At 41.8% G+C, this 17,236-nt stretch overlaps 3 protein-coding genes and 1 pseudogene across 3 annotated transcripts in view; 1 reads left to right on the top strand and 3 right to left on the bottom strand.

Annotated features, from left to right (window-relative positions):
* Positions 1 to 4,294, bottom strand: part of LOC148084690 (bromodomain-containing protein 1-like) — a 16,999-nt gene extending 12,705 nt beyond the window's left edge. Inside the window, exons 1-2 of the mRNA XM_087787827.1 lie at positions 3,877 to 4,294; positions 1,249 to 2,631 (exon numbers count right to left, since the gene is read on the bottom strand). Of these exons, the coding sequence (XP_087643953.1) occupies positions 1,249 to 2,621 (1,373 nt within the window). The 5' untranslated portion in view covers positions 2,622 to 2,631; positions 3,877 to 4,294. The remainder of the gene's footprint in view (positions 1 to 1,248; positions 2,632 to 3,876) is intronic.
* On the bottom strand, positions 4,110 to 8,494 carry LOC148084689 (uncharacterized; annotated as a pseudogene).
* On the top strand, positions 5,133 to 13,051 carry zbed4 (zinc finger, BED-type containing 4). The gene is made up of 2 exons (XM_087787825.1): positions 5,133 to 5,289; positions 8,401 to 13,051. The coding sequence occupies exon 2, from the start codon at positions 8,582 to 8,584 to the stop codon at positions 12,323 to 12,325; it is 3,744 nt and encodes a 1,247-aa protein (XP_087643951.1). The 5' UTR covers positions 5,133 to 5,289; positions 8,401 to 8,581; the 3' UTR covers positions 12,326 to 13,051.
* On the bottom strand, positions 12,659 to 17,236 carry alg12 (ALG12 alpha-1,6-mannosyltransferase). The gene is made up of 9 exons (XM_087787826.1): positions 17,078 to 17,236; positions 16,488 to 16,620; positions 15,791 to 15,964; positions 15,521 to 15,715; positions 14,752 to 14,854; positions 14,451 to 14,675; positions 14,032 to 14,201; positions 13,884 to 13,959; positions 12,659 to 13,823 (listed from the first exon to the last, which is right to left on the bottom strand). The coding sequence occupies exons 1-9, from the start codon at positions 17,234 to 17,236 to the stop codon at positions 13,601 to 13,603; spliced, it is 1,458 nt and encodes a 485-aa protein (XP_087643952.1). The 3' UTR covers positions 12,659 to 13,600.

Here is a 17,236-nt window from a genome sequence, read left to right as displayed (position 1 = left end):
AACTGTTGAACTCTGAGACATTGTCAAATGAAGCCTTGAAGCTATGTAAACATTGACATTATGACACTTTATTATTTCCAACGGGATTGACTGGTCCAAATGTGTGGGAGTGAGCACTGACGGAGCCCGTTGGGATGCTGTGGCAGAACCGCAGAGCTGTCCGGTGCAGCATACACCGTGAAGATTTGGCGACAAAGAAAATGCCCCCGGATCTGCAAAATGTTTTAGATGAGGCAGTCAAAGCTGTCAACTTCATCAAGAGCCGTCAACTGAAAACTCATTTATTTGCGGTGCTATGTGGAGAGATGGGCAGTGATCATCACCAGCTGCTATTAAACACAGAAGTGCGGTGGCTGTCCCGGGGCAAGGCGCTGACGCGACTTTTGCGTTACGAGATAAAGCGTGTGTTTTTTCTCGACACAAAGTTTGAATTGGCACACCGCATCAGTGATTTGAAGTGGTTGGCCAAGTTGGGTTACCTGGCTGATATTTTCCGCCACTTAAATGGACTTAACCTCACTTTTCATGGGATAGCAGTGAACATGTTCAATGTCCAGATTAAAGTGGAAGCGAGCATAAAATAACTTGCGCTGTGGGCAAAGCATGTAGATAAGTCAAACTATGACACCTGCAAGGTTTTGGGGAACCAGCTTCACGTCTACTTCCCCATCCCATGCCAAAGTGGAAACCAATTATATTTTGCGGGAGTATTTCTCAACAAGACAGGGTTTAATAATCACCAAATCCCCACATTTGCCAGTGTGTTAATAAAATGAAGAAAACAAGTGGGATTGGAATCGACATAGAGGAAAGCTATTCGTCCTTCAGGTTTCTCAAGTCATGAGACGCAAAATCCAGTGTTCTCGCTAAACCTCTCAGCAAGAAGGTTGCAGGTTCACTTCCAGGTTGGGTGGAGGCCACATTTCTGTCTAAGTTTGTATGATTACCCTGTGTTGCAGACTATTAAAACAGAAATCAAATAACATTTGAATTTAGAATTTTAGCAAAATCGCTACTTTGCACATTTTAGCCAAATTTCAACGTCAAAGATGACAGGTTCACGATGCAATGAATAAATAATTATCCATCAATATGAATCTTATAAATTAACATAAAAAAGGTAATGCCTTCTAAATCTCACTCTTTCATTTGCTGAAACTTTTCAACCCTACATTAGCTTTTAAAAAGTAAGACTTAATGATAATAAATACAAATACAAACTACAGGAAATGTATTAAAGTGCCATACCTGTGAGCAGGAAATGTTGACACGGAAACCACCGAAATAGCTTCGTGAACTTCAGCCTCCGTCTTCTTACTCTTCTTCCTCTGTTTACCCTTTGTCTGTCTGTATCCACACTTTCTTCTCCCCACCTCCATCGAAAGTCCGTTTTGGAGACTGACCTGATCATATATGGTCAGCGGCTTCCTACTACAGCATCTTGGCGAGTGCGCTCCACAGTAAGCAGTCTTCTTAACTGAGAGCATCAAGTCCCCTGACCCGCCGGTGTCCTTAATTGGCTCTATCTTCATTAACAAACCAGCTTTCTGGGCGCAGCTGACATGGAAGGGGATGTAGCAGTTGGCTTTGTGGCACTGGATACAGGCACCAACACCTTTTTCTTTGCAGAGGTAGCAAGTGAGTTTCCAGCGTGCAGGTGGAATGTGATTCACACCATCAATGGGTTCTATGAACGTTGTGTTTAAGAACCCCACCTCAGGAACCCAAAGAGCACACACAACGTGAGCCCAGCGGTTGTCGTCCGTTTTCTTTACTGCTCCACCTTTGCTAGGACAAAGAATGCAATCTGCTGGTTTGTTTGGTGACAACAGGCAATGTCTGCACAGCCACTGGCCCTCGGGAATGTAGGGAACACCGTAGCAGTCTTGGTGCACGGCCATATTGCACGCGTCACAGAACAATATGGCGTTACTGTTGTGGCACTCGTCATCCATGCAAATGCAGCAGACAGCCTCCTCATCCACAGTGGGTGGCATAACCGGGTCTTGGTCCATGTGCATCTCCTTCTCAAAACGATCAATCAGGAATTCAAAAGCATTGTGTGACACTTGACTTGCGCCTTCGCTGCGACGCTTTTCATTGACAAGATCAAGCCATGAGTAATCTTCCTCGTCCATATCATACTCAGTCTCCTCGTCTAGCTCCTCTTCTGTCTTTTCCTCAAATTTATAATAAGAAGCAGGTTGTTTGGGTACAGCAGGAAGATTGTACTCCACTAATCTGAATTTTGGCTCTGGCAAAGGTGGGAAAGACTTAGAAATGGTTTGGTGTGTGCTTCCTTCAGCGTGAGTGGTGATGCCTAGCGCAGCAATCCTCTTCTCCTTGTTTTTTTTAAGCCTAACTGATCTCAGGAGAACCTGCTGCGGCTTATTAGCGTTCTCCTTGTTGCTGGTACACTCAATCATCTCTTGTACCATAGGGTCGTCATCAGCAATAACATCCAGAGTGTCATAGATGCTAAGTCGGTGAACACGGCCATCAAGTTGAAACTCCACTATGCGCTGGGCCTGAGCGTATGTTAGGATCTGCTTGTTCGGAGAGGGCTTGATGGGAGATGAAGGCCTCTCCGGAACCGAGACCGGCCGCGTTTTCTTCTTCATCTCCAAGTTACTGCAGCAACAGGGAAAAGATTGTGACATATTAAATATACATATAATAAACATATATTACAGAATTTATATTTCTTGAAGAAGAATATTAACTCTTTATTTAAGATAATTATGAACAAAGGGAGAGTAATGTCGAGATATGCATCACAAGGTAAATTGTGTTATTGATATGCCTTACCTGAAGTAATTTGTTTTTGTATATTCTATGAAATAAGATATGAAATAATATTAATAACAAGTACAAGCTGTATGTTTAAAATCATTAAATGTAATATCTACTTTAACATTAACTTAAAGTAAACAAGTTACATTTTCATTTAATTACTACAACTCCAAAACAGGAGTTCCTAAAGGAAAAAGTCCAGACACATGCAGAGAATATTAGTTCGGGCAATTTCTCTCTGAGGACTTGTTGCCTTGACTGCCCAAAGCTCATCTCCACAACTCAGAGTAGAATGATAGATCCGCTTGTTCATGTATATCTTTGTGACTTGGTACATATTTGACTTCCAAAGACAGATCAATAAGAGCCTAAACACCTAAACTTCTCCAGGTGGGGAAGAAGAATCTCATCTCTTGGATGAAACTTCTCCCTTTTGTGTTCTATTCTTCAAAATATATTATTTATCATTACGTTTAAAACCAAGATTTACATTAAAGTAGGACTGTATTCCTTGCTAAGTGATTTTATTTCAATTGATTAGAATCTGAATTCTTAAATCATAAATGTATATGCTTATTGATTAAGGTCTATACATGTTAAAGTTTTATTTTTATTATATAGTAGGGTTTAATAGAAATGATATAGGCTGTATACTAATGCATGTTAGTTGCAGAGGTAGGCGTTTAAAGGGCGTTTTGTTATGGGTGTCAATAGCAGGTTGAGTCAGGGCATTTCAATGTAGTGGGAGGTGACAAACACATGTCGAGGAGCTTTAAAAATGACTGCCGTTTAGTTTTATCACCCAATAAATACTTTTAGATTAAGTTAACACTTCCCCGTCTGTGGCTTGGACATCTAGCTTCTCGTTTTACAACCAAAGTGTCAACAATAACATTAGCTTGTGGATAGCATATAAGCTAGTAAACTAAGTATCGTCTCTAAAATGTGTCCTAACAAAGCTAATCATTTTAAGAAAATGTTTAAACTGAAGTGGACTGGGTTCGACTTTCAAGTGAAACCAGTAAATTTGCGTATTTGTTCGGTTTAAACTGAAAATATGCGATAAAGTTGCGTAAAACGTACCTTCGCTTCTAAGATTGTTTTGCTACGGCTAGCTGACCCGCAGGCAACACGGCCTGCTAAGTGCTTTATTTCGTTGTCTTCTCATCCAACTTTTTAGGAACTCGATAAAAATGTAAAAAGCATCCGCTCGGTTCTCGTCCGGTTCCAAGAGTGCGTTTCCGTGAGTCGCTCTTCGGACCCTTCGTGAGGAGGATGCTATAGCCTGGCATCCGTGTGTCAGCGGCTGGGACGGCTCATCCCCCCACACAACAATGCGCCTCAGCAGACAGACAACTCCCACCAACAGTCGACGTGTGACGCCCGAGGTCCTGTGGGTTCTGGGTCGGGGGGTTTTCCGCACAAAAGCCCATCTGGTTCAACATCAACGTCGCCTTCTGAGGAGATCCCCTCGGCTGGAAGGAAAACGGAGCTCCGACGAACAAAGCCTGCGCGCAACACAGGCAGCGACGCTTGTGGAGGAGCTGGAGTCTCACAGAAACAGTCATAGTTAGAACAGAATATTAGTTCGCCCGAGGGAACTAATATTCTGATTACAAGACAATAACTCCATCCACACCCTCCCCCGTGGCTTTGACGGAATTAGTAAATGAAGTCCTTAAAATACGATTCAATCTTTTCATCATCAATAAATTGCAAAATATAAATAAAGACCCTAAATTCCTTTGAACATTAAATAACACAAAAACTAATGTTTTGAATCAATTGTATTTTTCTCGTTGCGTTCTGTCTATAATATTTAAATTTTAGTTGTGTTGGCAACACACAAAGGAAATGTTGCTGGTCCTCCGATGTTTGCTGCTATGAATTAATTATAAAATGTCAAAAACATTAAGAAATTAGATATATTATCATATCATGACATGAGTCACACCTGGTAATTATTTAATCATAATAATGACACTTTTAAACAAGGCTAAAATAATTCATCCAATATATTTTATTTCCAGGGTTGTTTGACTTTTATAATAACAAATAGGAAACCCTGGACAAGAAACATAAGTAAACATATGTTTGAGTAAATAATAACCAATTGTAAGTGTAGCTTAACTCAAACGAAAAGTAAACGATTACAGGAATTATGTTTATTTAACAGAAAACACGTGTAGTCAATAAAAATAATGAATGTGATTTGACATCCAACCTGAATGTGTCCTCGCACCTGTGTAGGTGCTAACATACACACACACTGTTTACTATCCAGTGTAAACAAAATAAACACTGCGCGACCCCTCCTCCTCGCTACACACAGATGACGTCACAACAACGTGTTCCTTCCGTCCGTCGCTGTGTGGAGCTGCTCCGGCCGAACGCGAACCGAGACAAAAGCACCGAAGTGAAGCGGACCCTCCGGATCCATCAATGTGTCACCATTAACCGTTTCGGAGCCAGAGCCGAGCCCTCAGACCGTCCGACGTAAGTACTGACTGCTGGCCCACAAGGGTTCGAAGGAGAGGTTCTGATGCCGGACGGAGGACGTCGTGGTCCCGTCGGCCTCTGATCGGATTCGGGTTCCGTGTGTTTCGGGTTCTCTTTAGCCAGGGTAGCTAGTGTGGCCTAGCAGCGAGCTAAGCTACTAGCCCACCCACACTAGTCCGGACCACAGCTGAGACCGTCTCTCCAGTCTGGATCCGGGCCAGTGTGGTTCCACCGCCTGTGCTGCGGCTCCAGGTATTTACGGGGCTCTTTTATTTGGCTGTGTTTAGCCTGTGGCTAACCTGTTAGCCTCTGGAGCTACCGTGGTGCTGACTGTTGCTGCGGCTCCTCTACGCCCTGATACACTCGTCTGACCCAAACACACCCGTGGACTAGATTTACACCCGAGTCAAGATGCACCTTTGTCTTTGTTCAGCGATGCCGTTCTAACGCCAAATCTCGTGTTTGATCCAAACTCTAAATGAAGCGAAATATGCATCTGCTTACTAGCACTTGAGTCAAACCCGGAAAAGCTAATATTTCAACCAATACATGATCAATGCTTTCTCATATCGATGCAGTCATCAGCACTATTATTAAACGGTCGTTTACTGTGAGACTGGTCCGAGTGATACTGCTATGCAAATGTACAATAGGCTGGGAGATACTTCTTCACAGTTAGTATTGTTATTAAATTAATCTCAAGAACTTGTAATACATGCAGCATAACAACTATTGATGAAGCCTAACAGAAGTTCAATTATCTAAACAATTAATGTATATGCAATGAATGCATGTATGGGTCCATTATAACCCATAATATAGCTTTACAACCATTTTTTGATATTCATAAAATGAACATTAAAAAATGAACATTTGTTTATATCTACCAATCCATTGTAAATCTTTGAATTTTGCACTTAAATTGTTTACCTTAATGTAAACGAAGTCAACCAGTCGCAGGAAATATAATGTTCTTCATTGTGACTAGGTTTGTTTGTGTACTTATTTGTAGAAAGGTAGTAGCCAATTCAAGGCCTGGGTGTCTTTCATCCTAAATATTTTAGTATCGTTGTCACAATTACTGATGTAATATAAACGGCTCTTCCACACATGACAATTTGCATTATTTTTATTAATGCTGTTTATAATCGGATTTTAAAACCAACACCACACCTTGATTGAGGTTGTTAATTGTTTTTAAACACCAAACTTGTTTTTTGAAAAGTTGGCCTATTAGTTGACCTATAAGTGAGCAGAAGATAGTGGAATAAAAGGCAAACCAGATGTAAAATATTGACATGGCATTCAATTCTAATATTTGTAGTTAGCGGGAGGTTCTGGTCCTGATGGAGCGCAGTCTCCTCCCTGATGGCAGAGGTGTGAAGAGTCTGTGACCAGGGTGTGAAGGGTCGACTGTGATCCGACCTTCACGTGTCCGGATCCTGGAGATATACAGGTCTTGAAGAGTTGGTAGTTTTACTGCGTGCACAATGTGCTGCAGTCTGGCTTTGTCCCTGGTGGTGGCGCTGGGGTACCACACGGAGATGGATTAAGTGAGGATGGACTCAGGGTGGCTGTGTAAAACTGCACCAGCATCTCAGTCGAAACCAGGTGTTTCTTCAGCTGCCGCAGGAAGAACATCCTCTGCTGGGCCTTCTTAGTGAGGGAGCTGATGGTCTGCTCAACTTGAGGTCCTGCGAGATTGTGGTGCCAAGGAAGCGGAATGAGTCCACGATGGAGAAGGGGGTGGAGGAGTCGGCGAGGGTGAGGGCCGATGGTGGGGCTGTGACTTTCCCTGAAGTCGAAGATCATCTCCACTGTTGTCTGGGCGTTCAGCTCCAGGTTGTTGCTGCTACACCAGGACAGCAGCCGATCCTCCTCCCTCCTCTAGGCGGACTCATCCCCGTCCGAGATGAGTCCAATGAGCGTGGTGTCGTCTGCGAACTTGATTAGTGTAGAATCATTGTCATTTTTTGATGTGAACTACAAGTTATCCAGTTGCACTACTTTTTTTATTTATCTCTAGATACTAGAAACTTGAATGCACATTATGACCAATTTGTGGGTCCTATCATGATCTTTGACTCGTACATTGTATTCTGATATTTAATTAGTATTAATATTCCCTCTATATCTACTCATAACATGTACAATTTCTGGTCTGATGTGATGGTCTTAATAACCTCAAAACTCACAGTTGTAAATATTGAAACAAGAACATACACACTGTTATGTAAACACAGAACTTAAACTAATATCAATGGCCTGAAGGACATACTGAATTTATGTATCTTTTGATGCTTGCTCATTGTATATTTACATGAGTTACATTGTCATAGGGTATACAAATATTTTTCATATACATTTGACATTTTTATTTGTCCCTCATTAAGTGTGACATTTAAAACCGTGCCACGAAGAAATCGACGTTAACATTTGTTCTTCCAAATTAACTGCTACCTTCAGGTGTGTCAAAAAAACTTCTTAACAGAATTTCATATATTATATATATATTATTTAACATAATTTTAATATTTACGTAGATCTCGTTGTTCTATATATTCAACAGCAGATGGAGTCAAACACAGCGATCCGAACTTGCTCACATTGGAATTAGGTTGTCACTCATTTCTCAATAACACTAAGGGCACGACTACTGTGGTCAGTAAAGGGGAATGGTTGCTGGTGGTTTATATGGAAAACAGTGATTTGTTTCCCTCTCTGACTTTATTTCAATAATGATAACTATACAAGATGTTTGCCAGACCTGAATAAAGTTTATCTAATCTAATTCAATCTTCTACTGTGATCGAAACTTTTTATATTTACAATTCAATAGTTAAAAACGCTTTGTCATTTAATTTCATCACCTAATGAATATTGTGTTGGTCATATTATAGCATGACATATTGCTTGTGTTAAGTGAATAACAAAGAAGATTATACCATTGCTATAAGATTATTTAATTGAAGTCTAAGACCTGTCCAACTCTAAACAGTGGTGTAGTTAACTTACACCCTGTTACCATATCTAGATCTTGGAAAAAGAAAGAAAATGTATTTGTATTAAAAGTTTTTTTTTTCATATTTATCTTTTATCTCTTTAAAGGTGGAGGGACAAGAACTGGATCCCTGTCAGTCATAAATGGAGACTGACAGGAAGGACTCCTGTGTCCCAGACAGCTGCAGCGTAAAGCCGCCATCTTGAATTCTAAAGGGTCAATGACCCGGCGTGGGCGTAAAAGCATTAAGCACACAACCTGACTGGAGGGGTCTGACTGGCTGCTGTGATGGATGGGGAGGAGGTTCTCACTCACCTGAGTGAGGATTTGATCAGTGAACCCATTGATCCCATAGATCGGAGACGAGAGGCAAAAGGTACTTGCCTTAAAATCGAGGGCCAGGATGGATACGTTTTCAAATCCTACAGCTTTACCCCGCACGAGATCACAGACGTCAAGTCGCCGGCATGTTCGTCGTTAACACTGGATACAGACACTTTCCACCCTTTTAATTTTTCTACTCAGGACGATAAAGACTTGGAGCCGAACTTGGACGATGATGATGACCCGACATCCCCCCCACTGTCAAACAAATGTCTTAACACTGAAGATAACGGCGAGGACGAGTTCGAAAAACAACCAAATGATGATCTGAATAATCAAAATGAGGACACAAATGGCTTGGACGATGACTTGCAGGATGATGAAAGGCTGGCATTCAGTAGCGCTTTTGGGCCCTTTGTCACTAAAGATGGCGACGACTACAGTAATCTACTTTGTGGCTACACAAGCACTCTCTACGATGTTGCAATGGACGCCGTGACACAAAGTCTCTTGTCATCTATGCGCAGTAACGGCAACCCGAGGAAAAAGTCCCCTGCATGGAATCATTTCTGCATATCACCACGGGACAATACCAAAGCGATCTGTTTGTACTGCATGAAAGAGTTCAGCAGAGGCAAGAACGAGAAAGACCTTAGCACCTCCTGTTTGATGAGACACGTACGAAGGGCTCACCCCACTGTGCTGTTGCATGAAGGAGCGGATATGTCTATGAATAGTCTGCCCAGCGCTCTCTCATCACCCTTGATACCTCCTTCCCCCAGCTCACCCAAGAGTGAAGATTTGATCAATAGTGTGTTTCCACCTGCCTCACCATCCACCTCGTCAGCTGAAAATTCAGACATGTCCTCCAAAGAAATACTGCCCAAAGTTGAACCAAAATTAGAACTCCCTGTCAGCACTGAAACGGTTTGCAGCACACTGTCGTCCTCAAATTCATTCGACAACAACCTTGACGAAATGCCAGAAACCGGGCATGAGCGCCCCCCTGGGACGCCTAAAAGCTCGAGTTCGAGGCGGAGGTCGGCAGTATGGAAGCACTTCTACCTATCGCCTGTTGACAGCTCAAAAGCAGTGTGCATCCACTGCATGAATGAATTCAGCAGGGGCAAAAACGGCAAAGATCTTGGGACAAGTTGTCTCATTCGCCACATGTGGAGGGCCCACAAAGAGGTTGTTATTGAGGAGAATGGACAAGGCAGTCATCTTTCCCTTCCCTTCGCAAACCCAGCTTCCCTTTTGTCACGCTCACAGCTTCAGGACCACCTGGAAATGAGGAATTCCCCCAATCCACAGTCCTCGCCTGAAACCATGTCTGATGAATTACCTCAAAGCATTGAGGAAAGCATGGGTATTAAGTTGGAAGCTGATGAGATAATGCATCTCTCAGGGCCAGACTCCTCCCTCGGTCTCTCCTTTAAAGCGCAGGGGGAGAGTACGCCCCTCACATCATCACCACTGGACCTCTCTGATAGTCCTATACTAAACCAGGATCATTTAGTTTTCCAACAAAACAAAAAAATCATGAAACGGGTGAAATCGGAAGTCTGGCATCACTTTGTTGTCTCCCCCATAGACCAGTTAAAAGCACTGTGCCGCTACTGCCCATGTGTTATAAGTCGAGGAAAGAGAGGCGACTTTGGTACCAGCTGTCTAATGCGTCATCTGGTGAGACGCCATCCCGATGTCCTCAGAAACCAAAAAAGCACATATGACAAGGAGCCCTCGCCTTTCCCCTATGCAGGCATCCCCACCATAGACCCAGTTTCTGCCAAAGAAACGAAAAGCCCTTCTGCGGACAATAAGTTGCAAAGTTTGCCTGTTCTTCACAAAAAGACGTCAAAACTGTGGAACCATTTCTCAATTTCTCCCGATGACCCCACGAAAGTGGTTTGTTTGCACTGTACCCGCACAATTAGTAGAGGCAAAAAGACTACTAACCTCGGCACAAGCTGCCTCCTCAGGCACATGCAGAGATTTCACGGACAGGTTCTTGATGCTAAGGGTTCTATCTTAGGTGACGTGCCGTCTACTGAAGTCTGCGTGAAACAAGAGCTCATGGAAACTTCCATTTATCAACAGGAGGAGACCCATGACAGATACGATGAAAATCATCCGGCTGCCAAAAAAATCACCAAACTTATCGCAGAAATGCTTGCACTGGATCTCCAGCCGTCTGCTTTAGTGGAGAACGCTGGACTTAATCGGCTACTAGAATACCTCCAGCCTCAGTATTCCTTACCCTCCTCTTCTTACTTTACCAGCACTGCCATACCTGAAATGTACGAACGCGTGAAGGAAGTTCTATTGACACACCTGAAGGAGGCAGAAGCTGGTTTTGTCCATTTCACAACAAGTGTGTGGATAAGTAGCCAGACGAGAGAATACTTGACCCTGACTGCGCACTGGGCCTCTTACGAGTCGAGGATCAGACCACAGGGTCAGGACTGTCACTGCTCTGCACTCCTTAGTGTCTCCCAAATAGACTGTGATAACGATATGCAAGACATCCCAAAGCAGCTGGAATATCTTTGGGAGTCTTGGATTACCTCATCAGGGCTGAAAAGAGGGTTCACTGTAACGGATAACAACACCATCTGTAACACTTTGGAGGACCATGGTCATGAATCAATGCCGTGTTTCGGGCACACGATAGACCTCATAGTAAGTGAAGCCATAAAAAGTCAGAGAATGGTCCAGAGCCTGCTGAGTATTGCACGGAAGCTTTGTGAACGTGTGCACCGATCAGCAATCGCCAAGGAAAAATTGCTTGAACTCCAGAGGCTCCACCAGCTCCCAGAGAACCAACTTATCCAAGATGTCCCCTCTAAGTGGATGACCTCATTGTTCATGCTGGAACGGTTAGTAGAGCAGAAGAAGGCCATCGATGAGATGTCCATAGAATGCAATTTCAGGGAAATAATCAGCGAGGATCAGTGGGAGGTGATGCTGTCGATATGTAATGCACTGAAACCTTTCGAGGTTGCCTGCAGGGAGATGAGTAACCGCACTGCGACCCTAGGACAGGTTATCCCGCTTATACACATCCTCAACAGGAAGATAGATCTCCTGTTTGACGAGACTGTGGGTATAGACAACATGCTCAAGTCACTGAGGGAATCTATGGTGAGCCGAATGTCATCGACACTGAACGACCCACGATACACATGGGCCACCATGCTGGACCCACGATACAAGAGCTCCTTGTTCACAGAGGAAGACGCTGAGCGATGTAAACAAGATCTGATTCAGGAAATGGAAATGGCTACCTCAATGACAGATGCATCTCCCCTGCCAAACGGCTTTACGGACGCCTCCATTTCGTCCAACTCCTCCCCTTCCGACAAAGAAAACCTCTGGTCCCTCATGGGGGATGTCAGACATGGTAGGCCTGAAGAGAAACCAAAGTCCTCAGAGCTCGCAGTGCAGGAATACCTCGAGGAAGACATTCTTGATCAAAGCTGTGACCCCCTCGACTATTGGAACCTGAAGAAGTTCCTGTGGCCAGACCTCGCCAAAGTGGCTGCCCGCTACGTAGGTTGCCCCCCCAGCATTGTTCCCGCCGAGACCCTGTTCAGCACAGCGACCATCAACTGTGCCCTGAATCAGCCTAGACCTTTACTGGACAACAACTTGGAGGGTCTACTCTTCCTAAAAGTCAATCTTCCACTGATTTACTTTCAGTACTAACAAATGAAGCGCTCACTTGAAAACCCTTTACCAAGGACCAAGAGGCATAGCTGTGAAATGTTTGTTGTGATGTAAATTATAAATTTATACACTGATTCTCAATGCAAAGGCCAGTTTGAATCTGTTTTTTAATGTGTCGTGTACTACTGTTAAACACTTTCAAGATGGGAACATCTTAAGTGTATCAGGGAGGGAGGGGTTTCTAGCTATAGGGGGTTTGTGAAGTGTATTTGCTTGTCCGTTTTCCTCGTCTTTTCTCTCCTTGTGCCTTATCCGAAAAACTACTTCAGGTCAAAAACGCTGTACATAACTTTTTTTGTTCCAAGCACATGATTTTTGTTTTGTTTTCTAAAGCATAGAAGGAGAATAGCTGCAGAGTGTCTTCTGAACCAAAAAAAAGCTGTGACTGAAAGTTGTTAACTTATTTAATTTTCATTGTTGTGACTTCTGGTACTGTCTAGATTTAGTTTGTTTTTTAAACTTGTTTTTAAACGAGACCATGTAAGATATTGCTGCATTTTTCAATTTTCTGGGAAAAATACTTTTGTCTCTTAAGCACAATTTTAAGTTTATGTCCTGGGATTAATTTATGGGTTTATTATATTGAGGCAATGTACTGTACATTTTTATAATGAATTCTGAAGACAATTTGATAAATGTTTTGGTAGCCTGACTGGAACATGCAAACTTTGTGCTAATTTGTAAATAAAGTTTTTGATGATGTAAGGTTGTGGAGTTGTTTTTTTTAATGATAATGTAATCTCATATTGAGAAAATACTATCAAAAATCGGCTTTTTATCTATATTTTGCCATGTGTTTTTCAAAAATGACTGTATGCCAATCCATTCTGCTAGTTTACCTTTGTGATATTTAATTAATACACGTTTTCACAATAACTTAAACAACCGAATAAATATCAGATATATAAACTTGAGGATATTTAAAAAAGACTAAAAAAAACACTGAGATTACCAGTAATTCAATATTTATTTTTAGTCTGTATTTGAATTTGTTTTAATTGCGTCACAATCGTTGTTTACTTTGGTTTCATTGAATTACATTTGTAAACAATCGTACACTTTAAATCATACACATTCACTTGCATACATTTCGAGTTGTGTTCAAATCTTGCTAACCAAAAGTTAATGTAGAGTGATTTGGCCTATTTTCTTCTTTCTCTCCATTTATATACACCTTTATAAAAGATTTGTGTCATAGTTGGAAGTAACAGGTTTATTATTTAAGTGGAATGTCTTTTCTGGATACACAAGAGTTCAAACTTGCGTCCTCCGCTCCATCAGCACTGTTTTCCTGTCTAACTGTACTCTAACAGGAGGAAACCAGCTGAAGACCAGTCTACTGTAACCTTGGATGAAAGTCAGTGGCTTGTGAGAATGATGCAGCAGCTGGATTTTGGTGTCGTTGTACTCCATCACAAGGTGAGAGTACATCTTCATCTCCGGACTCTCGAGACTAATGTCCTCTCGTTTGTCGTATCTGTGCACACATAAGACAGTTAGTCCTCTAAATATAATCTCACAGTGAAGATCTCCATACCTCCAGTTCGGGTTCTGCTCCAGAAATCGCGAAACTCCAGTTTCAGCCGCAAACGTGTCGATGTGAACAAAGACATCTGCAAACAATATGTAGACTTTCCTAACATGAGCGATTTAACTTCTGACATAATCATAAAGTGAATTCAGACCTGTTTGTTCTGGAACCAGTTGGTGAAGCTCCAACATTGCTAGGCCTCCTGGGTAATTGTGGTGGGAGACAAAGACACACAGGCTGGAGTAAGCCATGTTTGCCAGGAGCTGAGCCACCACCACAGCAGAGCCCAACTTGTACATCCAGGACTTTTGGTAGTTACACAGACTGAAGGAAAATGACAGAAACATGACTCAGTGTAGCCTTTTCTGGATCACCTCATCAAGAGAAATTTGAGTTAGCATTTGAGCAGACGAGTCACATCAAAATACAAAAGCGTTTCTTGTGAAACCCAATATTTTCAAAACTCAAAAAATATCAGAGTAATTTATCTCACAATTGTGACAAAAATGGTCAGGAAGTAAATAATAGTGGAATAGTGAAATGATAATACAACTTGTGCAAATTTTTACTTACATGAAGGAGCATCCTCGTGCCGCCACCAAGCTGAAGACGGGAAAAGTGTAAATGATGAAACGCAGCTCTTTGTGCGGAAGCAGCGAGTACACCAGGATGAAGCCCACAGTGGGAATCAGCAGCCGCCTCATCCGTCGGTCAAGGAGGCCAAAAGGGACAAGCAGCAGCGAACAGCCGAGGCCTCTGGGTAGAGCCGAGTAGAAGTACCAGAGAAAGGGCAAGGTTTAAAGGGGGCACAGAGTCAAGGAGAACAATTATATTGTTAAAGCCAGAAACGTCAGACGTTCTTTGAAAGGATATTCCCCAGTTGGAGCTCTTGTTGAGAGCAGTATTGTACCACAGGACTTCTCCTTCAGGCCACAGAAGCCTCCTCCAGAAGAACGAGTCTACGGCCACAGTAGCAGCTGGAGGCAAAGAATCAGACTTTAACATGGAAAGTTGTAATAGACGCCTTACTGCGTGTTTTCAATAACGACATGTCATCCACTGCATTTTCACTATTTGGGTTTTCCATGTGGCTACATGCATAAAATTTAAACATCAGTTACACTTTGTTTTTCTAATGCAAATACATATTTGCTTCATTTTAAACAATTTGCAACAATTACATACAAATAAATGTTTTCCTAATATTTATTATGATATTTTTTTATTGAACTTAAATCCTGCTATTGACTTTGACATTTTTAAGCACCATATACATGTTTTATATAGCAGTGCATTGTGTTTTACCCCTGCAGTGTTTGGGGGGGCAAGGAGGGGGTAAATGGGTTTAGGTTTCAACTGCTCTTTATTTTATTGTTTACACATGTGTGGGGTTTTTAATATTTTTATATTTCAGTCAGTTTTTCATTCATGATCTCATGATAAATGCTTCATATCAAATATTTTGTCAAAAATTAAGTTAGCAAAAAGGGCAGGGTATGGAAAACACTGCACTACATACATTTTTGTTCTGTATACATTCTAGGCTTTTTGGAAACTATTGGCACTCAACATGTGACTAAGTGATTTCACAATATGTGTTTAGGCATCTGCAATTGCTCATGCGTGTGTTTTACACTACTTACTCAGTGACACAATGCCAGCAGGAACAGCATAGTAGAGAAGTTCCAGGAGTCCAATCCTTCGCATTAGCAGTGACATCAGCAGCATGAGACCCAAGAAGATGCAGAGCTCTGACCTGAACACGATGATGACAAACGCAGAGGCGCTGATAAACCTCCCGTGTTTGTTTGCCATCCAGGATGTAAACGCCACAAGAACTGGGAAAAAAATATATGTTCAAAGCTTAAACTGAAGTCAGATTTCATTTGGTGCAGAAGGGTCTGGTTTGGTACCAAGTGGCAGGGCAAAAACGTTGGGCAGCGTCCTGGTGCTGTAGAAAATGAGGTGGAACTGGGATACGCAGGTCAGGCAGAAGAGGAAGGACACCGTTGATCCAAACTGTCTCCTCACCTCCTTCTGCATGTGCCAGAGCGCAGCCACAACAAAAACCCCCAGTGACGCTCGGACTGCACAGGACAAAATTGATTTCACTTATAACAACCGAAACATTTAAATACAATTAAATATTTGTTTCTTTAAAGGGCAACTAATGTGAAAACTCTCCTGACTTACTCATCATGATTATACTTTGAAGATATTACTTTATAAAGTTCCCCTCCGTCTGAAACCTCAGTGAACAAGAGGTTACCAGAGCAAAGTCAATTATGATATAAAAATGGTCTTCACTCCTCCAGCCAACTGTAATCACTTGTTTATACAACGAGTCACTTGGAGGTGTAGACTTGACCAATGACAGCAAAGTGGGTTTGGTTACGATTTTACCTTCAGAAAAACAAAGCATTTTCAGTAGGCGGGGCTTAAGCACATTTTCTAATGTAAATATTTCAGTTAAAAGAATTTTGTACAAACAGACACATACTGATTAGTACCATTAAGGTCCAAGATCACTTTAAGAGGCACTTAAATCAACACTTTAGGTGCCCTTTAAGTCACGTTGAAATATGAATCAGCCAACAACATTTAATTCACCCATCAGCTGAGAGTAGAACTTTGGTAGCCCCAACAGCGAGGACAGAAACACCACCGGAGAGCAGACAGTGGAGATGACCAGTGGTCCAATAAAGGTGCGTGGTACCACCCCAGGGAACTCATGATGGTCGTACTGAAATTGTGAACAGAGAACTTTAATGAGCACTGGATTCATTCACGGATTCACTCATTATTACAAGTTGAGTGTAGAGAGAGTTCTACTCTGACACAAATGATGTAAAACACATAAGTAAAGCATGCCATAAAAGGGTCATACGTCATTTTATGTAGCCCATATTAAAATAAAATATGCTTAGTTTAGTTATAACAACAAAACTTTTTTTTAGGTATGCCGAGACAGAAAACGATTAAATTAGAGCATGTCTCGTGTTAAGAGGCAAAGTAAGTTGGTATAAGATGAATAACACATTTCATTATAGTGTACGTTTTCTTGTACTGTGTTTACAATGCTGGTCTCGATAAGGTTTTTGATCATTTTATCTCTAGGTTTATAAACTTGAGGAATAAAACGGATTAATTTTACCTAAAGCACGTAAGACCTAAATGAATCATGATTTTTGTCTTCTTACCTTATCGAGGTCAAACCTGTGATAAAGTAGATCATGAGTTGCTTGTAAATTAAAGCTTTCCTCTACTTTAGTAAACGGAGAAAATATTAAATGCAGAAAAGACACAGAAAATAACAATATTAGGAGTGGAATCGTCCAAACACTACTTTTTTCAGCCAT

This window comes from Callionymus lyra, chromosome 3, assembly GCF_982586985.1.
Source record: "Callionymus lyra chromosome 3, fCalLyr1.hap1.1, whole genome shotgun sequence".
NCBI classification, from domain to species: Eukaryota; Metazoa; Chordata; class Actinopteri; order Syngnathiformes; family Callionymidae; genus Callionymus; species Callionymus lyra.
This window is presented reverse-complemented; position numbering and strand designations above follow the sequence as displayed.

Bases quoted from the DNA above. Each gene is read 5' to 3' on its own strand.
- zbed4 (XM_087787825.1), top strand. From the start codon at position 8,582: ATGGATGGGGAGGAGGTTCTCACTCACCTGAGTGAGGATTTGATCAGT.
- alg12 (XM_087787826.1), bottom strand. From the start codon at position 17,236: ATGGCTGAAAAAAGTAGTGTTTGGACGATTCCACTCCTAATATTGTTA. The intron at 14,855-15,520 runs GTAAGTAGTGTA...CTTTGCCTCCAG, and splicing joins TGCTGGCATTGTGTCACTGA to CTGCTACTGTGGCCGTAGAC. The intron at 14,676-14,751 runs AATATCCTTTCA...GTGCCCCCTTTA, and splicing joins AACAAGAGCTCCAACTGGGG to AACCTTGCCCTTTCTCTGGT.